This window comes from Typopeltis vanoorti, chromosome 20 (assembly GCF_054136105.1).
Source record: "Typopeltis vanoorti isolate ZY-2024b chromosome 20, IOZ_Tvanoo_1.0, whole genome shotgun sequence".
NCBI lineage: Eukaryota > Metazoa > Arthropoda > Arachnida > Uropygi > Thelyphonidae > Typopeltis > Typopeltis vanoorti.
This window is the reverse complement of record NC_143568.1, coordinates 105,400,450-105,427,596: the sequence shown is the minus strand read 5'-3', so window position 1 is coordinate 105,427,596 and position 27,147 is coordinate 105,400,450. Positions and strand designations below refer to the sequence as shown.

The following is a 27,147-nucleotide window of genomic DNA, read 5'->3' as shown; positions in this document are numbered from 1 at the left end:
CTGGCGCATGTTCGGATATCGTTTACAATCTTACTATCTTCAAATAGGAAGTGGATTCCACCCATTTGTCACATGAACACACCTGCTAAGCATGAATAGATTTTTTTTTTTGTTGTTATTGTTGTTCTACTGCCCTTTATACTTTGCGATAACTACACGGTCACTGTTACATTACATGCTTTCGATAACTGATTGCTTGATTTATTATAATTTTTTTTCATTATTTATTATTCATCTTCATTTGAAAACCTATAAAAGATAAAGAAAAAAAAATCTCAAATTAAAGTGCACACGAAGCACATTCGCCATTTAGATACGAATTGCGCAATAAAAGTAAAAGGCTTAAAGAGTATTTCTCTCTATACAAGTCTTATCTGAATGTTAACCGCTGCTTAGATAAATTACATTGCGCATGTCGTATGATACGGGAATCTGCGTAGTCATGCTGAAACTCAAGTATAAATAGTAAGACCGATATTGAGCGGGTGTGGACATCAAAAATATCCAGCAACAGTTTTGATTGAGCAACCCAGAAGTGGTCAAAATCTTACAGATTTCTTATTTTTCTTATTATAACCCAATCATGGAGTTTCTAGAAGCTGTTGGTATCCCCACTTGGCTACTCGGTGTTATCTCCGTAATCACTCTTATCTATCTGTAAGTAGTTACGGTTTTTATCTTGTTTTCGTCCCACTGACATAATCTAAGAACTTGTTCGCATTTTTGTAATGTTAGTTGTTCATTTTTTGCTTAACTTTATAATTTTCAAAGGGACAGAAAGGCCCTATGACCAACTTATCGCAGAGTAAAATAACCTTCAAGAAACAGTTTATTCATTTTAATTTGCTAGCCACGCGAACAGTATATGCCACATTTGATGGAGTGATCCTTGCAAAATAAGTTATGAAATACGCGTTAATAATACAAGTAACACAAAACTAAAATGAGAGATCGATCGATATTTCTGAAAGGTCAAATTTAAGAAACTAAACACACTGCTCGACAAAATTAACAAAAACAGAATGTCATATAGCTCGTGCAATTTGTGATGAAGCACGACCAAATTCACTGTGGTATTGTATAAGAGAATTACAATGAAATTAGGAAAATCTTCGGCGAAAATCGTCTGTGGGATATAAGGAACATTACACAGAGTTGTACGAATCGCGCAAGATCATGTCAACAGAAGTTGACACAATAAGCTCCAAAATAGGGTCACATAACATCAGTATGGCGTGTAATCCCCTTTCACAGCGAAATAGCTGACAGCGGTGTATCTTACTCGATATAAGGATGTCTTCAGCATACTGCATTCCATGTCGTCATCTTCAAGCTACTTCACCACTCCAGCGCTGTGAGCAGTGGCATTGTCATGGATGAGAAGAAAATCTGGACCTCAGAGACATAAGGTTCAGAACAACAAGAAACATAGGGTTCCATCTTACTGTCAGAGCCAGATAATGGTCTGTTGTTTCTCCTGTCGCAGAAGGAAGTGTACCAAATTACAACCTTTTTAGATGGTCCGCATTTCATTGGGTTTTCTGGGAGAAAGAGCAAGAAAGAAACCAAATAAGCTGAATACAGAGAAACATAACTGGAAACGTTGTACAGTTGATCCTTGAAGAACGCGAGTTTGAACTGCGCGGTCCACTTATACGCCGTTTTTTTTTTAAATAAATATATTGGAACATTTTTTGGACATTTGCTATAATTTAAAAAAACTCGTAGACGAACATCGTATCCAAGAAATATCAAATTATTTAAGAAAAAGTTAGGTATCTCATGAATGCATAAAATATATGTAGATACTAGTCTATTTTATCATTCACTACCATAAAATATATAAAATACGTGTTAATAGACTGTTTATGTTATCGGTAAGGCTTCCGGTCAACAGTAGACTATTAGTAGTTAAGGTTTTGGGGAGTTAAAAGTTATACGCTGATTTTCGAACCACGCGTGGGGTGCGGCACTGCTAATGTTGCACTACGACACGACTTATAGATGAGTACGACGATAATAATGGCTTTAATATGTTCATCCAATCCGGATTATATCGTTTTCTTATATATTAGAAAGAAAAAAGAGTTAGGACATGTATTTTGTTCATATATAATATAAATATACTCATGCATGAAAAACAGAATGTCACAGTTTATATTTGTTTTCAGGTATGTAACAAGGAATCACAATTACTGGCAGAAAAGAGGAATCCCGTGTGTCAAAGGATATCCATTCGTGGGATCCTTCGCTTCGTATCTCAATAAGGTAAAGGTGATTTCTTTTTTTGTGTAATATTATAAAGCTCTTCAGAGTTTCAACATGGTTTAAAAGTATAACAATGCTTGACGTCCATTTAAGATAATATTCAACCTATTCGAGTATTGAGATTGGTTTCAATGGCACAAAAATCCTTTACAAAGTTTACAGATAATTCTACTAGTATATGTGTAACTCAAAGACAATTTTAAGATGTTGAATCATTTTAATTTTGACTTATTTTCTAAAATATAGTTCCGTGATTGAATAAACTGCTCGGACCTTACCGAGTCTCATAGCTGTACAGCCACATGCTTATGTCAATAATACTCCAAATATTTCACAGTTCATTTAACTTTGTGGTATTGGTAACTCATACAGTTAACAAGTTGAATGTCAAGCGGAAACTTGCTCCACCATACAACACGTCCCTTCACCTAAAAATGATGATTGGAGTCCTAACAGATTACAGATTAATTTGGAGGAAAACTGCCAGTAGGAAGTTAGTAATAATGTAAACACACGAGCGAACAAAATTAGACATTTATGTGATAGAATGCACGGTGATTGAAGTCAAAGTACTACAAGATACGTCACAATATGAGTACTTTTCCAGTTATCAACTGTAACTGCGACGAAGCAATTTGTAATTCGTAAACAGTTTGATTGCCAGTTTGAGGCATTTTGATCGTTGTGTATTTTATTACACGTCTACAATAGACCGATAATTCACCGTCTGGATGTGTGGCACCACCCACTGTAATCAAATGTGATAGACAGTTTTTGCTAGGACCTTTTGTAACTATCATGTCTGATGAGAAGAAGCTGCCAGTGGTGAGACAGGGTCCATCAAGATACATGCTTAAATGTTGTTTCAAATTAGGGCTAATGAAACAAACTTATAAAGAATGATTACAAACCACAAGAAATAATATTAGCAAATTTGTTCCAACTTTATGTTGCTTTAATAAATTTAATACAACGTACTTCAAACATCAGCAGTGAAAGTTGTTTTAAGCAATATACTCGTATTTAGGCAAATGTTAGTTCTTTGAAGAAGTTGTCTGAATCAAAATATTAAACATTTATGTATAAAAATTTTTGAAGCCATGACAGGCTAGCAAGATGATTTCATGCCAAGAGACTGACAAGCCTCTTCACACCAAATACTGTATTGTTAGGATTTGTTTTTGATTTGATGCATCACCAGTTAGCCTTTCTGTATCCGTAAATTCAAAACAGGTTTTAGTTCTGTTTCCTTTAACATTGATTTCCATATGAGTTACTTGCTGAAGTACTCCAACATTAATATCTTCTTCTTCTTCTTCTAATCACGAATTTTAAGCCAAGTTGCCTGTTCTGGTATCCTGTCCTTGCTTCCTTGGTCTTCCAATTCTTCTTTTATTTTGGACAAGAACAAAGTGCTCTTGTCCATTCAATTTAGATGTTGATTTCGGCTGCCAGTTGGTGCTGCTTTTCGTACTACAAGGGACTCTTCATTTTGAGGAACCTATAGCAAAACATATAACACAACAGATCCATGTGTGGCAGGTGGAAAGAAGTTACATTTTCATGTTTATTGAAGAGCTATAAATTACGTTTAATTTTTACGAATCAGAAATGCCAAAGATACTACTATTTGGTACCCATTTGGGTACTGCATATTCATATGTTCAAGTGCTTCGACAAATACTGAAGTGGTAATCATTGATCATTAGTATTGATGATGTTTCCAAGCTGTTTTGCATTTACTGACACCAAAAGGCTAATTAGTGGTGCTGCAAAGAACCACGTTGCTATGAATCCTAGTAGATATCCTAAAGAGTCAACACATTATGACCATCTACTGTATATAGCAGCGTGTTGGTCCCCCTTTGGTCGAGATAACCGCTTACATTCGTCTTGACATTGACTCCACTAGACCATGGAAGATATCCTGAAGGGGTGTTCTGAATCCACTAGACAGGATAATGTCCCAGAGGTCAAGGAGCGAGAGAAAGGGGAGCACTGACATCAACCGATAGAAGCTGCGTTCAAGATCCCACAGCTGTTCAATGGAAATCAGATTAGGAGAATTAAGTAACCAGAAGAACATATGGAATGCTTGGACATGCTCTTCAACTGATGCTTTCACAATGCGAGCTTGCTTTGCCAGAAAAGTCGAGATCCATCGGGCCACGTTGTTGCCAATCAAGGCAATAGCTAATCCGAAACAACAGGGACGAGAGTACCCAGTGATGTCCATGAAGACAATCCTCATAACAGATTACCATCATCTTCCTGTTTCCAGCCAACCGCGTAGTCTGGTTTTATTTATTATTACTTTGATGATTTGATGTATCATCACAAAAAACTTCGTTTGATTTTTTGTGTGCAGTCTTATATGAAACGTTAGCCATTTCTAAGATATTAATATCTTATGACATTGTTAAAAAATTACCAATGACCATTGTTTTGTTCATTCTTTTTAGCCTTTCCATGAAGTGGAAATAGAAAGATACAGAAAACTGGGGAAAATATACGGGTAAGAATATCTAGTGATTAAAAATAACTTTCGAGTATATATTTGTCTTATGTAATAAACTTGTTTGAAACTTATATGAATAATTCATTTAACTTTTGTTTGTTTTGTGTAGTGAATTATTGTAAGCAGAGATTGAGAAATAAAGTAGCTGCTGAAGACAAGTGTGTGTGTGTGTGTGTGTGTGTGTGTGTGTGTGTGTGTGTGTGTGTGTGTGTGTGTGTGTGTGTGTGTGTGTGTGTGTGTGTGTGTGTGTGTGTGTAAGAAGATCAGAAGTTGATCCTTTAGGCCTGAACACCTACCGGCCAAGACGTCTAGAGACGTCAAGTTTGTCATGGATGCGAAGTGCATGTTAAAATTGTAATACCATTGATATTACATTGAAATATATGATGGATACGAAGTGTATGAGGATGCGTATGTGAACCATAATGGCCGGTGAGGTGGTGTTAATAGATTTCGTTCATTAGCTGCTCGAATTTAATTGTTTAAAGAAAAGTGTAGACACGATGGGGTGCTCGTAACACCATTATAAATACCTGTAGAAAAATGGACTACCCTCTTCTGTTAGTACATTCATTCTTTGGGAAGTTTTGGATGCATCACTCAAATTTGAAGACAGTATTTTAAGGATAAAATGTTAACCCTAAATTTGATTAAAATAAAGTGTTTTAACAGTGTTGGAGACAAGAAGTGGCAACTTGAGCAGAAAACAAGCTTCTGCAAGGAGATTATGGATGTGGTGAGTTTGTACCAGGAGAGGCTTGATGGAAGGCCAACCGAAGAAACGAAAGTTCATTTTGACTGAAGTTTAGAATATCATCAGGCTTAATGGACAGTGAAGTGAAATCTTTCAAATGAGAAATAAGACAGAACTACATGTTAGCATTCAGGTTAACTTATGATCTTCACCTCATTGGGGACATGGAAGATTGGTGTTTAAGTCATTGATTATGAGGATACCTCATTGAAGAACGCTTCCGTTGAGCTAGAGGTTGTTAAATGAAAAGTAATGGTGGGCACTGTCATCGGCAAAACAATGGATATGATTTGTATTCCGGTGCTGTGAAGATATTTAGAGCGATGGAACTGGGGATCCGGTTGTGAATTGAGGTTGGTTAGAGAGTGGATTAGTTAACCTTTTACTCTCAACGTGGCTTGCATCTTAATCGCTAATCAACTGGAAAATCCTCAAATAGTGTGAAGAAGCAAAGCTATTGATTATCATTTCCATCGTTTTCGAGAGAAACGAGATGAGAGCAGCAGGGTGATGATCTGATAGTTTACTTTTTATTTCCCATTTTCGGGAGAGTCTGATTATAGACTTTCTTCCGTGTGCTGTAGGATAGATAACAGTATGTAAGATAGAGAAAATATTGCGTGGCTGTCCATCCTAGACTGCAAATGTTTAAATCTCCTTTGAAGTCACAGTCGTTGGTATATAAGCTATGCAAGATTTCCTTCAATATCTTTTGGAAGAAAGACCAGTAAGGCATTTGAAGAAATGTAGAAAAATGATGTCCCTAGGCGACTGAGTTCAGCTTTAGTTCTTCAATGCTCTCCCCATTTTTCATTAAATGAACACCGTCGTTAGTTGATGTTAAGATGGCAATATCTAGATGTAACAGAAGTGGAAGCATGGAATGGTAGAGGTTGACTCAATAATTTTTGTGGGGCACGAAAAGAATCGACAGACCTTGCAGCAGAAAAAAAAAATATTTTTTTTCATTTCGTCATTGCAACGTCTATTTTAGATTTGTTGATAATTTCTTATAGCTGTCGGGAGCTATAAAGAGTGCAAAGCTTTACTGGTGATCTCAGCTCGAGCCACGTATGAGACGCCAAATTCTTCCATGGAATGTTATCGTACTTGTTGCATGAACAATGAAGGACTTTATTCTAGCAAGTCAGAGAAATTTTTAGATCAGTAATTACACTCTGGGAAGAAGGAATAAAAATCAAAGAGGGCCTTCATTTTGTGTAACTGTAGGGCCAAAGGATGCGAGAATGAAAATGGCTACTGACAGACATTTCTATAGAAAATGAAGTGTTGATTAGGTTAATTCTTGAGTTTCCTGGAAGGGATCTTACAGCTACAGCGTATGCAGAAGGAGACGTATATAAAAAAGTTTCAGAGCGTTGATTATCCAGTATTCTGGTAGGTATCTAGAAAATTCGTGCTACGTCGTTATTAACATTTTAGCATTCCTTCATTGAGCAGGTGGAACTGATGCAAAAGAAGTCATTTGAATCGTTTTTGACATTGCGGTTCCCCAAGGATGGAAAACCTCAATATAATTAGTAACTAACAAGTTACTAATTGCAATAGGAGATTGCAGAATATACCAAGCTTCAAAGATAAACAATCAAAAAAAAAAAACATGTTTTTCTTTGATCATTTTTCTTTGATGATGGCTTTGAATGTTAGTGACGTGGATGGTTTTATTCTTATTTTTTGTTGATTTTTTGTTATTTTATGCATATTTTAGCGGGTTTTTTTATGGGGATGCCGTATTTATTTATTTCTGGTATCTTTCATATCTGACAACGGTAGAGAGTTGCTCAAAAAGGTGTGCAGTCTTGCATGGTTTTGAAGGATTATTCAAGTGGTGCGTAACTTCCTAATGCGTTCTCATCAACTTCAGTCCCACATATTGTCTAAGCGGGGCCTAGGCAACTGCACCCTTGCAGGATGCACATCGCGTACAGAAGTGAAAAGACCTTGGAGTATTTCCCTTAGTCAATAATTGTAATTCTTCAGCGAGGGAGTTTGTTTCCCCTCTACAAGTCTTAGTAGAAATTGTTTACTGGACTGATGACTTGTGGAGGTAGGGAGAGAAGTTAGAGCCTAATCATAACCATTAATGTTGAAGAATATATGTTATCCTATTAAGATGTGTTGTATTTTCGCATTTTATAGTTCTCCTTTCAAAATCGGATTGAATTTTTCTATTTGAGTAAAAACAGGATATCCGGTGATGTTGTTTGTGTTGACAAATGATTCTGCAAACAGTATTACTAAGTTCATAGATTTTGTACTTTTATGAAGTCGTGTTTTTAGTGCGTAATTTTGGCAATTTTAATGCTATGTATGTAAGAACCAGTGTTCACCTTCTGCTTAATGTGTTTCACTCTCCTGCAGGGCTTATGATGGCAGTCGTCCTTTCCTTGCTGTTGGTGAACCTGACCTCCTAAGAAAGATAATGGTGAAGGACTTTCAAATTTTCCCCGGAAGAAGGGTAAGTAATTACTTCCTTTAAGTGGGGAATATCGAATATTAGAATACAATGCAAAAACGCCAGTTTATTGGTGGATTTGCTTATTGAAATGAGTCTCTCTTTGTGGTAGGGAACTTTGAGTTTGAATTCCATTGTGACAGGAATGTTTGCAAAGATTTTTTGATGATGGATGATTTTACTGTCCTCTTTCAGCCACCACTTTGAATATTTGATACCTTGAAGATGTTCCTTGTTTGGTGCTTTGGGCAATTTTTTGGATTTTCTAGCTCTGGGCACACTCACGGAACTAATGTACGAATCATTTACAACCTTTATCGATAGATTCTACTGAAATACAAAAATAAACCAGGTAGTTTTAATTATATTTTTGAATATGTGCTATTAAAGGTTGATGTGAATCTCATCCACATGGCGTTGCAATCCTGTAATACTTCAGTACTGTGGATGAACGAAGAATTTTATTATTATTATTTCATAATTATTTGTTTCTTTATTCATAATCTGGAAACCCTGCTCTACTGACCAAACATGAAAATTGTGTCAAGCCATTTTTGCCCTTCACTAAATCGGAGGTGTTGGATCACACCGGGTAGTGAAATTCATGTACCACCTAAGGACATTCGCAGATTGAAGCTAGTGTAAATCGAATTATTAGCATGTTGGTTAGAGAAAAACTATGGACTTGACCAACCAAGCTCTGCACATGCGCCAATATCCCCCCCCCCATCACTGGCTCTATATTGAAACCTGCTGAATCTGAAATATAGAGTGGACAGTGGAATTACACTGCTGTAGCAAAAATTCACATAAAATTTCAAAATTAAAATAGTACGAATTAAATTATTTGAATAAAAAATATATTTGAGTAATGAATGAGTGAGATGACAAGATGCAGAAAAGATGTTTAGAATTCTAAAACTCGTGACATGCCTTTATAATTTCCCTAATACCCTTTTAAAGCCTTTTAATTAATACCTTTAGTTCGTTCGTTTAGTTTTAATCTCTTTGTTGATGTTGCATTGCACTTTCATGCACTTGTCATATTAATGTGGTTATTTTCCGTGTAGTCACGGCAGGTTGGGGATCCAATTGGAGATAATTTTCTTACAACATTAACTGGGGAAAGTTGGAAACGAATAAGGACAATCATAACCCCTGCTCTCACTTCAGGAAAACTGAAAAAGGTAAGCAATTTCTCTCTCTCTAACATCATTCAACTAATTTCAGGCTTAAAGAAAATTTTTCTCGGTAGATGGCGGCACTTGTCTGGAGTAATTTCTTCCCTGAAATCTCTTAATTTCTTGATGGCTTGTGCCCATTATCAATGATGGCCGAAGAATGGGGACACTGCCCGTTGGTCTTCGATAAAAGTTAGGGCAAAAGAAGCTTCTCCTTCTTCCTTTGGGAATAAAAGGGGTCGGAGAATTTATTTATTTATTATTTTTTTTCATGAGCCAGCCTTAAGTCGATCACTCAAATCAATTTTTGATTCTTTTCAAACTGTTACATTATGATCACTAGTGTATCGTAATGTAACAGGTTGGGGGGGGGGGTATTTGTTTCGGTTATTTTAAGTTATTAATAAAATAAAATAAAATTTAAATTAAATAATTATTTGATATAACTATTTTTTTTTTAATTTTGTCCAGATGAAGTCCATTATCGACGACAGCGCTGAAACTACATTCAAAAATTTCCTAAAAGCAGCCGATACAAATTCTGCAGTTGATTGCAAAAAGTAAATGGCTATTTTTTATATTTATATTTTCTTGTATTTGTCTTTATATATCTAATTAGTTTTAGCCAATAATAAATTAATATTAATAAATAAATAAATTAAATTAATAAAAATAAACGCTACTTATATGGCAAACATGTATCTATCCAAAAATAGAAAATTACCTTCAAAAATGATGACATTAATTTATTTATGCCGAAATACGCACAGCTGAAAGATTCATAATATATGCAGATTTTTTCGATTATCTGTCCAATCAGAGAGCTCATGACGTTGTGTGGAGAAGGCAACTTACTTGGCTGCGATTGGCCGACTGTTAAGCCTCATGATACGTTAAGTAATAGATGCAGACGATATGCATGTTTTTCCCTAATGCTAATGATGTCCCTCACACACACACACACACACACACACACACACACACACACACACACACACACACACACACACACACACACACACACACACACACACACACACACACAGCGTATGGGCACAATATGAAAGAAATTGGCATGTAATTAAGAATAAATTACTTAAGATATAGTTGAAGCCAATGGGAAACATAAAAAAATAAATTATTTAAATTTTCTTTGTAATTAAATTTAAGACATTTTGCTGTTATGTAGACGTATTATTATTAACAATAAGTATTTTAAAATATTTTAGTGTCATAATCAGAACAGAGAAGATTTCTTAAATAAATTTAATAATCAGACTTTTTTTGTCAATTCAGATTATTTGGTACCTTCACGTTGGATGTGATTGCTACTAGTGCCTTTGCTGTTAAAGTCGATTCCCATAATGATCCCAGCAATCCATTGGTAACACAAGCTAGGAAGACCTTCAGCCAGAATATTAGCTGGAGGATGGTTTTACTAAGTAAGTGTTCAAATCCGAAACTATTCATCACGAAATGTTGTTTTTAAATAGGCTTCTGTGTTCGATTTCTTATTGTTCTGATCTTTAAGACTTATTTTCAAATTTACCTTAAGTAGTTTTAGATTTGTTGTCCCTTAGAAATGGAGAAGTTCGCCGACTTTGGTAACTTTTTCAAAGCCTTTTTTTCATCTGGTTCCCCCGAGTTAGTCCATCTCTGGCACGGAAAAGAGGGTTTTTCTTCCTTTAAATTCAAGAAAATCGACTGTAGAACCCACACCATTTCAGACATAAAAAAATATTGTGTTACGGTTAAGGACCACGAGATGGCAGCACTTGTTAGCCGTCTCTTCATTGCAGTCACTTAAATCAGTGATAGCCTTGCGCCAGCTATCTGTGATTGCTATTAGTGGAGACTGAACTGCTCACTTGGTCTCCAAAAGTTAGATAGGGCTAAAACGGTCTCGCCTACTCCCTATATACGGGAATAAAAAGGCGTTAGCAGATTTGGGCTGTAAATTTGACCAATTGGTCTATTGTATGGGAGTGGTGAAAATTAAAGATACGTGAGTAAACTGTTGCTAATGTTTTTATATATTTTTTTTAATTTTTAGAGCAATCCCATTAATTCCAACTAGTTGTTTACAGGCTATGTAATTGTTTTTTTTTTTCTTCTAGTCATTTTGCCGAATCTGATGAAATTCTTTCGAATCTCAATCTTTAATCCAGAAAGTGCAAAATATTTTGGGGATATTATCCGACAGACAATCAAAGAAAGGCGCCAAAGAGGTCAGGTAAGTTTGCTTTGGTTTACATTTTAAATGAATATCAGATGCAGGTATATACAATTTGCTGTATTTGTTATTAATAAGATGACGTCTTTATTAGTTTTAGTAGAGGAGTTTACATCACATTCCCCTATAAACGCATTGCAAATTTCTGAAAGTGATGTGAAGAACAGACTTTCAGTATGGACACACACACACACTGTTGCAATTCCGCTGTGGCAAGGTGTAAGATTAGGCATTAAAGTGGAGAGATTGGGGAATAATAGTTAACAACATGTTGAGATGTTGCAAAATAATGCTAAGAATCACTTAAAATGTTCACGAACACACTGACAAATAGAGAGTTGCGTTGTTTAAAATTACCGTCAAAACATCAAAGGCAAAAAGTCCAAAGTATTCTATCTATTAGTTAAGTACGTTCTTTTCTTTTCTTTTTCAAGATTAAAAATCCCAGTTGAAGAATGGAAACCCGTTACCTCCCATCTATGAAGTGACATGATTTTCCTTCCTCCACCTACTTGACTCATATTCATTTAAAAAGTCCTGTAAAGCCGAGAAACAGCTTACGTCCATTTGGTAACGCAAAGCTACTAAACGAGAGGACATTCAAAGCCATCATTACAAAGCCAAATATTCTAAGCTCACTCGTCATTTTCTAAGGCTTTTAAAGTTTCAAATATTTGTCTTCGAAATAAAACTGGATTCTTAATATCCTTGCATTTAATGACTGTACATCGCCAAACCGAAGTTTTTAAAAGTTTTTTTTCAACTATTGTAATTGAAAACAAGGTTTGCACCTTGTTGAGATTTATTTCTCATTGAGAACCAACAGCTCCGAACAGCTGTTAAGGCATTAAAAATCTTAAAGAAAACGACACTATAAAAACCAACACTCTGCTACAAGTTATGAGAATAGAAATTTAAACAATGCTTGAGATTGCATTCTCTTAACTTCTCCAGTCAATTTCGAAGCTTTTAAATATTTTAATATCGTAAAGGTCCTTCATTCATGGAAGGGGTTCGAACTCATGTCTTCAACTTTCCAACCAAAGAACACATTTTTACTGACTGACAAATTTCTGCAAGTAGAAATAAAGAAATTATCTCTATTATATGTCCTTGATACTGCCACAGACTACTGTGCACACATTTGATCTTCTGAGTTTCTCGATGACGTCGGATTGTTGGAGAAAATCAAGAGGCGAATGAGCGAAATGTCGGACCCATAATAGATGAATGCGCTTCAGTTTCTGAAGGGTTTAATCAACCAAGCATTTTGATAGAGTGTTTAAAAGGTTTTTTTATGCCATTTTGGGCGTCCTGTTGGGAAAGTTGGTCTTGAACTGAGCAATGAACTGAGAATTAACAAGATTTTAGTTACTTGTTTATTTTCAATGGTGTCTGTTTCCGTTGTATGTAACCCGTGTTGCAAAACTTTAACGGGCACAATGTTTTCCTGAATAATACAACAAAGGAATGTGCCATAAATTAGTATAATTATATACAATGCTTCTAGTACGGTGCGATTTAAAACTGCCATACATCATCATCAGTCCTTTAGTGTTATTACAGTACAATTGAAGCATTCATAATCTACTGTGGCTGAAATCATCAAAATATAGAAAAATGATGAAATAAATCCCAAAAAATCGTGAGATACAGAATCTAATCTGACTGGAACAAATAAACAGAGATATAAAAGTCAGGAGTTTTCCCATCGTGCTTTGGTGGATTCTTTAATTCCAACTAGAAGATTCAGGACCTTCTCTACTACAGACATTGGACAACAGATTGGAAAATATATCGCCATGATTGGATAACAGATTCTTCGAAACCAGATCACCATTATTGGGCAACAAATCATTGCAAAACAAAACACCGTTATTCCACAATAGATTGTTGGAAGATAGATCACCATTATTGGGCAACAAATAGTTGGACAATAGATCGCCGTTATTGTACAACATATTCTAAACAGTCTAAAGATTGAACGACAGCTTCTAAAGTAAAGTAAAGTAGCTTCTAAAGTAAAAAAATCATCAATTCCCAAGTCCTTCACTACTTTAAAGGTACTCACCTAATAAACGACCGCCAGTATGGGTTCTGTCGCTGCCGATCAACAGGAGATCTGCTCACATATGTCACCCATTTCTGGACAAATGCCATGGAGAATTTTGGTGAATCTCAATTACACTTGATATCTCCAAAGCTTTTGACCAAGTCTGGCACAAAGGCTTAATAGGCAAACCTTTGATCTGTCCCGGGATTTCTGTAGTTGGATTGCCAACTTTCTCTCTGGATGCTCACTGTGTTGTGGTGGATGATTCCTTATCTTCCCGCCATTCAGCTAATGCCAGGGTTCCACAAGGTTCTGTCCTCTCACCAACCCTCTTCCCGCTATATATCAATGCCGTACTTCAATTGACCTCAAAGCCAATACACAGTTTTGCAGATGACTGCACATTGCACTCCTCCCTTTCCTTTGATAAAACTTACCTTACACAACTCACTTCAACCTACAGAACATCAACCACCACCACTCTCAATATCGATCTCCAATCCATCCTCCAATGGAGTTCAGATAACCCAGTCAATTTCAATGCTAATAAAACCCAGTTCTCTCTTATTTTTCATAAAAAAATAACCATTTTATCCCAGTATTATTTTGACAACACCTACATTTCCAGACAATTTGAGATTTCTCTTTTTGAAATGATCTTGCCATCAAGTCTCTCCTGGCATAAACACATCAGCGCCACTGCATCCTTAGCTTCAAAAAACTAGGCTTCCTCTTTCGCTCAAGACGCTACTTCACCCCTGAACAGCTGTTAACATTATACAAATCACAAATATGCCCAGCTGCTATCAAATAATGTTCTCACGTGTGGAGTAGGGGCTCCTAAACGTTCCCTCATAATGCTTGACTCAATACAGAGGAGAGCAATTAGACTGATAAATGATCCATCTCTTACCAACTGACTCCTCCCACTTTCACATAGACGTTTAGTCTCTGCAATTTGTATATTCTACAAATATTTCCATGGGAAATGCTCATCTGAAATAACGTCAATAATTCCTCCACTCAGTACTAAGCTCGTTGAAAACGTGCAGTGCTGCACAACATCTCTTCACAGTACACCTAGAAACAAACGGAACAAGTTTCTTTTCCTCCTCCTTCATAATTCCACATGTACCCTGTCTTAATTGAAAATTCCACACCTTTAGCCACCTCCCAAGTCAAGACCCAATGAACACTCTCACCGATTGGTGGCAATATGGTCATATTTGTTACAGCCAAATCCTCAGATGTAATTACTGATCAAGCACTCTCTGACCTCTAGTATTTTCCATTACATGCTGTCGCAGATAGTTATCCCTTAATAACCGCATAAAATCCAATTCCTTTCTCCCATGTGTCCTCTTCTCCTTCCAATCAATGTTACCATAGTTGAAATCTCCCATAATAATCACCCTCCTTCCACTCATTTCTTCTATTTGCTTGTGCATATTGTCACCACCATCTTTTCCATCACCTGGTCTATAGCAGCACCCAATTGTATATTTAGTTCTGCTAGCCACAATCTCACATCAAATGGCCTCAAATGTGCTCTTTTCTCTATCCTGCAATTCAACTTCTATTCTCCTTGGCTGTAGCTCATCAGCTATCATCAACAATACTCCTCCCCCCATTTTATTCTCTGTCATTCCTGAACACACTATACCCATCACATTCAATCCCACCGGCTATATCATCTACAGTCAGCCATGTCTCACTAGTACCAATAACCTGTGGTCTGGAAGTGCCAACCATGGCCAAAAACTCTTCCTTCTTGTTCCTAATACTCCGAGTATTAGTGTACATGAATTTAAGACCCCCATTAGCCCCAACCCTACCTTGATGCCTTATATTAACTCTCCCACTCTGATTTGTTGTCCTTATTTGCTCTGGCATATTATATTCATTTTTATATTCAACTGCCTCCCTAAGGACTGTATATCTCCCCCCCCCTTTAACGAATCTAGTTTCCCTGAATTTACACATCCACTACATTCAGCAACACTTTCTAAAGTCTTCTTACACCGTAACCATTCAAATGCAAGCCATCCATCTTATATAGATCCTTTCGCCCATCAAACTCACTCCACACGTCCACAAATTCCACACCACTCGTCATACATAACCCATGCATAAAGTCATTCGCAATTACGGCCCTACTTTTACCATTTCACTGTCATACCGTGGCAAAAGACTAATCATTCTAACTCTCTCACTCTTTTCTTTTGCTACCTCAAACAATTCATTCAGGTCTTCTATCATTTCCATTTTGTCTCCTTTCAAATCATTCGTACCTGCCACAACAATCATTTCTTTCACCCTTTCCTTTTGCTCTCTAATAGACTCAGTTACATCCTTTATGGTCGCACCAGGTTGGTACGTTTCTTTGTACGTTTCTTTGTTTATAAACAAGTTTATTAACAAAGAAATATATATTTATTTATATATGATGATATGCATATCCACAACTATCTGTGGAATCTTGGTGGAATAAAGCATTAACGACGGTAGATGACGAGCTCATAATGGACACCTTGTCTTTCAAGACGGGTTTGGTAGTGCATGCGAATATTCTCTGTCATCTTGGATAAAAAGGGTTGGGACATGTGGTGGACGTATCGTGTAATTTTATTCCTTAGTTCATCAAGGTTTGAAGGCGGATCATGGTGGAATAACCATTCCTTCAACATATCCCAAACAAAGGGATCAATTGTTGTGAGATCAGGAAAACTTGAAGGGTATGAAAATTCTGTGTACCTTGAAGTGGGCATCCTGGAGAAGTGTTCTGATAAACAGGTTCTAGATCCACGTCATGTGTGAAAAGTTGTTGGAATGCTCGTGCACGAAATGGAATGTTTTTTTTTTCACAATACATCCTATCCATAAAATTCAGTCATAAAATGTCTGAATGACAGGATTAAGGTGGCAAAATTGAAGGCTGAACTGGTGGACATAAAAATAATATATACATGCCATCAAGTGACCATTCATATGAGGAAATGTACGAACAATTACAAGAACTAATTAAGGAATAAAAAAAGAAAACACTATATGATTATAATGGGAGATTGGAATGGAGAAGAAGAGGATGAGAGTGTAGTAGGAAGATACGGACTAGGTAATAGAAATGAGAGAGGGAAAAGGTTAGTGGAATTCTGTAAAGAAAATAAGCTAATAATTACGAATACTTGGTTTAAAACATCAAACATCTAAGAGAATATTATACACATGGAAAACACCAGGAGATTAGCAAAGGTATCAAATTGATTACATTATAGTAAAGCAAAGATACAAGAATAGTGTAAAAATGCATGCACTTATCCTGGAGCTGATATTTACTCTTACTACAACCTACTATTCATAGAAATAAATGTGGAACTAAAGAAAATAAAAGAAGCTATGAAAAGGAAAAAATGGAACTTAGAGAAATTAAAAAATACCAAGGAATTTGGAAAGAGATTGGAGAAAGAATTAGAGGAAACAAGTTTTGTCAAAACTGAAGATCCAGAAAACAAATGGGAACAAGTTAAAGAGAAAATAAAAAAGATTGTAGAAGAAGAAATTGGTGATGTAAAAGATAAAAGAATTAAAAAAACCTTGCATAACTAATGAGATTATTTCTCCAATGGAAGAAAGAAGAAATAGGAAAAATAAAGACACCCCAGAAGGGACAATACAATTGAGAACCCTGAATGACAAATTGAGAAGGGAACCAGAAAGAAGAGAAGATTGGCTTAAAAAACAATGTGAAGAAATGGAAAATTATGAGATAGTGGGAAAGTTACTATGAAACTTTTGTATGATAAAGCAAGAAGCATGAATCACAAGAGAAATGGAATTCAAGCTAGAGGAATAGAAAATAAGAATGGAGAAATCATAACTGAAGAAGATAAAATCCTAATGAGATGGAAGGAATACATTGAAGATCAATATGACAAGGAAAACAGACCAAATGAGTTGCCATTAGAAGATATAAAGAAGGTAAATGAAGATGATCTAAGCCCAGAGATTTTGAAGACAGAAGTAGAAATGGCCCATTAAAGAACTGAAATGTGGAATGGCAGAAGGAATAGACGAAATACCTGCAGAATTCCTGAAACAACTTCAGAAAAAAAGGAACTGAAGGAATAACCAAAATAATAAATTTAATTTATAACAAAGGAGAATTACCAAAAGATTTTATGACCAAATTTTATTTATACCAAAGAAAAGTAATGCAGTAACTTCAAGGATTTTAGAACAATAAGTCTCATTTCCCGTACATCAAAAATACTTATGAGAATCTTAACACGATGCATCTAAAGTGGAAGAATTTCTTGGAGAAGATCAGTTTGGTTTCAGGAAGGGTAGGGGAACAAGAGATGAGATTGGACTGTTAAGAATAGTAAGTGAAAGAAGTCTGGAAGTGAATAAAGAAGTTAATATCTGTTATATAGATTTTGAAAAAGCTTTTGACTTTGTAAAATGGGACAAGATGGTGAAAGTAATGGAAAAGATTGGTATAGATTGGAAGGACAGAAGGCTAATTATTTCACTATATATGGAACAAACTGCCATGGTGAGAGACATATATGGTACAACAGAACCAGGTAGCATTGGACGAGGAGTAAGACAAGGCTGTTCTCTGTCACCAATTTTGTTTAACATGTATTCCGAAGCAACGTTAAAAGAAGTATTGGAGAATTCGGAAGAAGGAATAAAGATGGGAGGTATACAGAAATTTTCCAATATGATATGCAGATGACAAGGCATTATTATCAAATACTGAAACAGGACTACAATATCTGTTGAACAGATTACTGGAATCCTGTATCAATTAGGGAATGCAAATTAACATCACAAAAACAAAGGTAATGCAAATATAAAGGAAAGAGGCAAATATCAGAATAAATGGAGAAAAATTGAATCAAGTAAAGACATTTAAATATCTAGGAAGTGTTATTAGCAGTGATGGAAGATATAAAAGTGACATAAAAGGGAGAATAGCGATGGAAAGAGATGCCTTTGATAGAAAATTTAATTTATTCAGAAGTAAAATGGACAGAAACCTAAAGAAGACACTAATAAAATGTTATGTGTGGAGTGTTGCCCTCTATGCATCTGAAACTTGGACATTGAAGAAAGAAGAAATTAAGATTTTGGAAAGCTTTGAGATGTGGGTTTGGAGAAGGATGGAAAAAATCAAATAGACAGATAAAATAACTAATGAAAAGGTCTTAAAAATAGTAGAAGAAGAAAGAAAGAAGTATGTTAAGAAGGATAAATAGAAGAAAGGGAATCTGGATCTGACCTATTCTGAGATGGAATGGAATTATCAGAGATGCCATCGAAGGAAATATAGATGGCAAAACACCCAGAGGAAGAGTAAGGAAACCAATGCTAGGTGACAAGCTGAATGGAGACAGGTACACAGCCTTGAAAGAGAAGGCTCAGAACAGAAGAGAGTGGAAGGAAAGTTTCTGCTACAAAAAGAAGAACTTGCTCAATTGCAGAATACTCAAGAAGAAGAAGACATCCTATCCAAATCCTGGCTGAACAGAACCAACACATTCTCTATGTAGCGTTCGCTGTAAAAGGCGTGGTTAAACCATCCTACTGAATGAAGTAGAGCCCAATTATGCCATGGCCGGAACTGCGCCATGCGGTGACCTCGCTGAGAAGAGGTTTCTCTTGTACAAATTCAGATCTCGAGAAACCAAGGCACCTGTAGGTCGGTCGTTTACATATCCGCTTAGATTCTTCCAAGAACCAGACATTATGGAGGAAGGACTGGTGCTCATAGATAATGGCCAGCACATGTACGCAGTGTAATCCGTTGCTGTTAAACAATAACCCAGCTGAAGTTTGTATGAAAAGGCTCCCAGCTCCTTAAGGAATTCTCTAGTGGCTGTCTCGGTATCCCAAGTTTTACCGCTCTTTGGCATTGACTTTTCTGAGACTGTAACAATTGCTCCAGCACACCCTTTTAATTCTCCTTTGTATTAATAGTTCGTGGCCTCCCGCTTGCCCTTTGCATTGCGACAGAACACTCTCAGTACGTCGGAAGCGTCAATTAAGGCAATGATGACACTATTGCTTGGAGCACGTTTACAGAAGCAACAAACAAACAAACAAACTGCTCGCAAATATATCGTAGGATTGAACCATTTGCTCTACTAACTCCGTATGAGCGAAATTTCTTCTCAAAAATAAGCGTCTTTGCTTTCAACGTCAATACCATTGCTACAGCTAAATGTAGCAGCGTAGCCTCTCTATATGCTGGTCTGTTAATTTTTTTGCCTTTGTGCCATACCGTATAACAGATTGTTGAAAAGTAGATCGCGACTATTGGACAACATATTCTTGGAAAACATCTCGCCACTATTGGATAATTAATTGTTCCACAACAGATTGCCATTATTGGAAAACAGATCGTTGTAGAATTAGCCTGCCTTCAACTACTCAAACGTTTACATATGTTTATACCATGTAATCTACCTGCACTGAAGTTTCGGGACATATATATGGAGATTACGGTATATTTGCAGCGCTAACAAATAGGTCCATTTCTTTTAGCTTCTTACGATACTTTTAAAAATAAAAGAGTGTTATTACCTGGCTAATTTTATATCCTTCCCTTATGAACATATCACCACTAGATTTGCATACACTAGAGATGAATCAATACGTATATAATACTATGAATTAGTGTACCATTTGACAATTAGTTGACTTTTGATTCAACCGAGTATCTTCTACTTCTAGACCAGGAACGATTTTCTTCAGATATTAATGGATGCAGAGAAAGAGAGCACAGCAACAACAGAAAGTAAAGACGTCTATTCAGAGTATGGCCACGAAGAGGGGAACTCTGAGATATTTAAAGATGTGAAGAATAAAGGTAAGACCTTTAACATAAGAAAGTCTGCATACCCATGATGGCTCGTAGGTATATTTCCTTAAATAAATATCGTGCCTTCTCAGATGTCTTATTATATAAAATTTTTTTGAAAATAACCTACTGCAGCTCCTCACAGATTATAATCCGTTAAGTACTTTATCCTAATTTTCAAGAAGGAGCTTTAGACTGTCGCTTAACAAACCAATATTGATAATCGAATACTCAGTAAATTGATCAACAGTAGTCAGCCTGAAATTTATTACAAACCATTGCCATATCTGATAATTTCATACCAGGATTCTTTTCGCTTCATTCTTTGTAGTTATAAGCCACGATGAGATGGTTGCCCAATGTGTTCTGTTTTTCATGGCTGGCTACGATACCACCGCTACAACTTTATCATGTGCTGCTTACAATTTGGCAAAGAATCCAGAATGCCAAGAAAAGTTGATTCGGGAAATAGATAACGCCATAAAGGAACATGTAAGTATATTCTGTTTGTCGAATGAAATTCTCCTGAACACGTCAGAATAATAAAAAAATATTAAATAGTCAAATTGCACTTTGAAGAATATAATTTTGGTGGAGTATAATTTATTTCTATTGTCACTTGACACAGCAAGTCCAGAACTTACGTTTTTAATCCTGAACACAGCAAAATCGACCGTAGAACGCACATTGCTTGTAACAAACATGGCGACCTCTCACCAAGGAATTATTAAGGAAGATTATTGCAAAATATAACAGATTTCTATATGCCGTTTTTACAAACTATAACAAAGCATTGTTCCATAACCCACGCCACCTTTTAAACGATTTATCGGAACAAGTTATAAATTCTGAATATTGAGCAGCCGTTGCTCAGTAACATGGATTATTTAACCCAATCAATAAAAGAAGGTAGCGCAGACATTTTCCAGCTACACTGTAAAATTTTCAGAAATCTTGACAAAGATATGGTGAACATCAAAGGAATGTGGACAACATGGTCCGGGAGCCATTGTTGCTAGGTCCATAGCGATCCTTAAGCTATTCGCGTCCCCCTGGGTGATGCTAAATGAGCAACAGCGATAGGCAGCCAGTCCATTCTAAGTACCTCCTGGCCAATTTCATGTCTACTGAACATAGTGACAGCAAGTCCGGTGTTTCCATCATTTTATAAACATTTGAAAACGAATTGTATGTTGAACCCAGATCATAATCTGAGATTTTTAATGGTGAAAATCTTCCCTAGAGCGTCAACTTGAGTTTCAGAAAAAGAAAAAAGTCGCATGGTGCCAGATATTGGAAGTAAGAGGTATGAAGCGATAGAGATACTATCTTTGGTTATAATTCCAATATGAATACAACACTTCATATTCAGGTCTGGTGTCAAACTGATTTGACATGATCCAAATGAAGTTCTAGCAGACTATTCAATTCAATTGCATCGAGAAGTTATTTGATTTGAATTGAATTTGGAAAAAAAAAAGACAGTCAAATGTTTCAGTTCTCTTAAACTCAGTTTTAACATCCTGAAAGCTTCTCCGGAAATTTTTTGCAGCAATGAAGAAAATTCTTCTTCTTCTTATACTTATTCTTATTATTACGGGCAACACCAAGGAGTCTTTAGACTCATCGAGGGAGGCCCTAAACATCATGTCAAGAACAACTATTCGCCATCCACACAGTATCTCTCATACTTTGCCTTGAACTTATTCACAATCATGGCACCTCCAACAGATTCTGGCAGCTTATTCCACTCATTCACCACTCTAAAAGTAAAAAAAAAACTAGCTCTAACTCCCTTGTTAACCAAACTCTTGCCCAGTTCCCATGGATGGCCCCTAGTCCTCCAACCCCCAGTTCTGTTCTGAAAAATATCCTCTGAATTAATCTTATAGAAACCTTTCAGTAATTTGAATGTCTCAAATTACTGGAAAAAAAAAAAAAGACATAAAATTTGTTTGTTAAAATTTTTTTTTTTTTTTTTTTTTTTTTTTTTCCCAGGGAGAAATGAGTTACGAAGTGATCAACAGTTTAAAATACCTGGAATGTGTGATTTCGGAAAGCCTTCGGCTGTTCCCGGCAGCAACAAGGTAATGTATATTTATATATTTGGGTTGGTAAGAATTAAAGCGACGAAAGCTTCCTCTAGCAGTTATCTTGTTAAAAATGGGAAAAAAAACGAGTTATTTTGTGGGGATAGGAGAAACAGTGATCTTTACAGCCTACTAGTTAGAGAAATTGGTTCAAATAACAACTAAAAAAAAGTTAGTAAACGTTCCTATAAATTGACCAATTACCGTGTTCATTAGCAATGTATGCTTCTTACAGAAAATCTTATTCACGTTTTAGCAACTAAGAAAATCCTCTTCATATCTTATATGAAAATTAGTTTCTTCATCATCATCATATGAAGATGGATATCATAATAGTATTCTTTTAGAAGTCCGATATTCTTCATTATCTTCTTGTTGTATAGAAGATAATGAAGTTGTTCTTCTTTATTTTCAGTCTAGAAGATTAAAAAGAACGATCCATAATGCTTACATTCTACACCTGACTTGATTTTTAAAGACAATATTCGCGTGTGTAGTTTATAGCTGGTATTTACGACACTTACGCATTTATAGTTTTCGAGGTGACTCTTACGCCCTTTTTTATTGATTGGAACGACAAAGGTCTTAATATCATGCAAACCAAGCCAAGGGACTCACAAATATGCAAGAAAATAAGACAAAGGTGCACTCGCTCCACAACAAGAAGTTCGCTGATACAAATTCTGGAGTGTTGAAATAACACAACCTTAAAGTAAGTTTCCCACCTATCAAAAATCTCTAAGATGCTATGAAAAGAAAAGCAACCTCATTCGCCTCTCAAGAACGGTGCCGTTTATAAAATATCGTGAATTAGTATAAAATTATGAAAACAAATATATAAAATACGGATTTATGATTTCTTAGATACTAGTTGCAAACATATTGTGTGTGTACTCTGTTTTTTTGTTCCGAGTTTTAATGTAGTTTGATTAGTAGCAAATTTATTACTTTAGGTAATGTCATTTTATTTTTCTCCCAGAACAGAGAGAAAGGCTGCAGAAAACTACAAACTTGGAGACACGGGGATTACAGTACCAAAGGGTATGGTGGTTACCATTCCAATTTATGCAATTCACCATGATCCAGAAAACTATCACGATCCAGAGAAGTTTGATCCAGAAAGGTGAGTTCAGTTGGGGAAGGGAAAAACATCTTCACGTTTTAGTGTCTGGTTTGTTTTTATTCCGTTATTGACAGAAGAGTTCTGACCAATGAGTACAACTAGAATAACTGAGCTTTTTTTTATGGTCGTAAATAACTACAGCCATTAATAAACCTACTTTCATCACTAAATCTTGTGGCCTCTTCTAGGTAATAAAGAGTTATACTTCTTATGCAGATCGTTAATCTCCTCTAAGCTCATGATATTAGGATGGCTTATATGCATATTTTGACTATACAAAGTAATACACACATCTTAACGTTATGGTCTTCTTTCTCCTGAAGACCATAACCCCTTCTACAAACCTGGAGTATACAGAATTTCATGTCTTGTAATCTTTCATGTATAGGTCGAACTTGTAGAAGTTTGGAGATAAGACATGGTATCTTTTCACACGGCATGCTTAATAGAAATATACATTTGTGTTTTTTATTTATTTATTTATTTGTGTTGTTGCCACCCACAAGTTATTTGTACACCTATAGCACATTTGGTACAGTAGGTTTGGCGAGAGTGGTTTTTTTATTGTTTTAGCCAATCCATTCTTGCTGAGTATACATAAATGCAGTTGCTAATATGAACTTCACAACTTGCAAGACTGTTCATTGATATCCGGTTTTTAATTTCAGATTTACCCCCGAGAATAAAGCAGGACGTCACTCGTATACATACATGCCTTTCGGTGCTGGACCCAGAAACTGCATTGGAATGAGGTTGGCCCTGATGGAAATTAAGGTGTGTCTGGTGAAACTCTTGACACACGTAAGATTCCAAGTGTGTTCGGAAACAAAGGTAAGCATTCCATCTTAGCGATAGTTCTATCGAGAAAGAAAGAAACCGTTAAGATGTGTGTATTACATTAAACAGCATTGTAGATTGAAAAGTTGCTCAATTTAAGATGGCTGCACTTTCGTAATCTTATCAAAACCTTCTTATTTACCAGATACCACTTGATTACTACAACGGCCAGAATGTTCTGCAGCCAAAGGCTATAATGCTGAAGGTGGAAGTAAGGAAAGATGTAGGAACCTCTTAAGGGACCGGGATGGATGCTCCTTCCTGAACTACATTCGCGAAATCTGCTCTGGAGCAGTACTTACATGTGATATAATACAAGCAATGAATTGTCCTTGTTGTTCTTTTGTAGCTGTTTTAAAATAAATGATTTCAAATATTGAATACTTGTTTTATCGCACATTCGCTAGAAGAACAGGTTAAGTCAGCATATGTGCTGGGATTGAAGTCAGCAAAGGAATATTTTCGATGAGATGGTGGTAATGCCTCTATTTTCGGCTACTGAAGGAAGGACCACTTTAAAGTTAAAGTAAATTTCGTGGGAGTTCAAAAGGATCATACGAAAGTAGTAACCATGCTTAACGTGGTCCACAGAAGACTAAAATCTAGTTTTTGTCTAGGCTTGAGGTTAATTGAATCTGTATCTGTGTAGAAATATGCAACACCAACAAGAACAAAGATTTAGCGAAGTCGCGTGGTGCTTATCAGCATGGATTTTTAAAAACAACCATTTTCTGAAAGGGAAAGATGCCCATTGCTTCGGAGAATGCTGTTTGAATTATACTGAGACAACTGAAGCTATGAGTCTAGTGCGTTATATCCAGCAACTGCGTGTGTTGTTGCAAAATTGCCAGATTTACGGGAGATAATAAAGTGAGTTTACAGCTGGGAAACCTCATGACCCGACTAAAACCAACATATAAATTCTGATAAAAATATAAATGAAATATAAAATGTACATTTCTCTTATTACACCATTTATTTGGGTCTATAAAATCGAAATGACATCATTTTATATTTTATTCAAGCATATTGATAGTTTTTGGCCTATTTGATAACAGTAGTCCAAAATATATACTTTTAGAGTAGCAGTGGAAATTTCTTTCTCCAAAATTTGAGTTTGTAATCCTCAACACAGCAAAATTGACCATAAAACACACATTGTTTGTAACATAGCGACCGCTCTCATCCAGGAAGTATTAAGGAAAATTATCGAAAAATATAACTCTGTATGTTGCATTTATAAGCCACAACAAAGCACTTGTTTGTACGATTTACCGGAACAAGTTATAAATTCTGAATATCCAGAAGCCGTTGCTCAGTAAGATGGATTATTTAACCCAATCAATAAAAGATGGTAGCCCACACATTTTCCAGCTACATTTGAATACTTTCAGAAATCTTTCCAAAGGGATATTTTGAGGAAATTATGGTGCGTAGTGAAATAAGTTGAGTGCACAAATTTTTGATATTCAATAAGCAAAACTAAGTGGAATCAAAGAATTTTGATGAAGTTGAGATGGAAGATGAAATCACGACAATAGTAAGCAACATCTGGATAAGGGCAGCCCATGAGAAGGAACAGCGGAGAAAACAGACAGACGCCATTTCTCTTGCAAAAGCACTAAAAGGTGCGCGCATCAAAATAATGATCAATAACTTCTCCATATCAAGTCATATTTTATTAAAGTCGTTTATAGGCACCCTGAAATTTGATTTCAGGGTGCCTAAAATCATCGATGGTCCAACGTATTTCAATGCCCTACGGAACTCGAATGTTATTAAGGGATCACGCCTCGACGCACAATGACTTATTATCCCTTTACGCGTGCGCTATCTCTTGCACTCGCCTAGTGTACCTCCCTCTCCTCTCCTCAGTTGAATCCTCATACCCCCGCCCTCTTTACATGTGGTGATAATAAATCTCAAATCCCAGGCATCGCACCGAGTTCCACCCAACCCGATCCTCTGCAGCTGTGCAGCTGAAGAGAACTCTTCCCGGAAATACTTCTCAATCATTTCTAATGTTGGCCTGAATAGGTGGGACGTTTTTTAAAGGTAGGAAAATCATCAACACAGGAAGGTAAAAGAAGAGTGAAGTATATATATATATATTTGGCTTAAAGGGCAGATATCTTGTTTCTCTCGTGTCTGCATTGCTAGAAATAAGATATCTGCCTTTTTATACTGTTCATCATATCATTCGTATAACGTCACAAGAGTAATGTTTTTTTACAACGTAATAAATAACTTATTTCGTTATAAAAATATGATTGTTGCAGAACATGTCATTGTTGAATATGCTATTTAATGTTCTTCAACAATATATGAGTAATATGACATCATACTAATCATACATCGACATATGTTAATTAGCAGATGATATTGTCCTAATAGCAGATGTCTTGAAGATCTAGAAGAAAGGTTAAATCAGCTAAACGAAGCCTCCAACAAAAATAATGATGAATAAATATATTAACCATAGAATTGTTAGAGTTGAAAACCATGAAATAGAACAAGTTAATTCTTTAATTCATATGTATATTTGGGCCAATTGTTATCCTTTGAGGAGTGCCAAAGAAAAGAGATTGAATGAAGATTTCACTTTGGATGGATGGCTTATGAGAAAATGCGAGACATATTCAGAAGTGACATCCCTATGAGTCTAAAAAAGGAAAGCTTTCGACCATATGGAGGAGAAACATGGACTTTAACAGAAGCCCTAAACAAAAAGCTGAGAACAACAGAA

The 27,147-nt window shown here is 36.0% G+C and overlaps 1 protein-coding gene across 1 annotated transcript; it reads left to right on the top strand.

The window, feature by feature from the left end:
- Nucleotides 1-409: 409 nt before the first annotated feature.
- On the top strand, nucleotides 410-24,782 carry LOC150095748 (cytochrome P450 3A14-like). Its single transcript, XM_090409794.1, has 14 exons — nucleotides 410-657; nucleotides 2,172-2,268; nucleotides 4,731-4,783; nucleotides 7,923-8,019; nucleotides 9,087-9,203; nucleotides 9,669-9,757; nucleotides 10,494-10,639; nucleotides 11,315-11,430; nucleotides 20,225-20,360; nucleotides 20,683-20,843; nucleotides 22,350-22,438; nucleotides 23,421-23,564; nucleotides 24,233-24,395; nucleotides 24,547-24,782. The coding sequence occupies exons 1-14, from the start codon at nucleotides 584-586 to the stop codon at nucleotides 24,637-24,639; spliced, it is 1,575 nt and encodes a 524-aa protein (XP_090265920.1). The 5' UTR covers nucleotides 410-583; the 3' UTR covers nucleotides 24,640-24,782.
- Nucleotides 24,783-27,147: the final 2,365 nt, after the last annotated feature.

Bases quoted from the DNA above. Each gene is read 5' to 3' on its own strand.
- LOC150095748 (XM_090409794.1), top strand. From the start codon at position 584: ATGGAGTTTCTAGAAGCTGTTGGTATCCCCACTTGGCTACTCGGTGTT. The intron at 2,269-4,730 runs GTAAAGGTGATT...CATTCTTTTTAG, and splicing joins TCGCTTCGTATCTCAATAAG to CCTTTCCATGAAGTGGAAAT. The intron at 24,396-24,546 runs GTAAGCATTCCA...CTTATTTACCAG, and splicing joins AAGTGTGTTCGGAAACAAAG to ATACCACTTGATTACTACAA.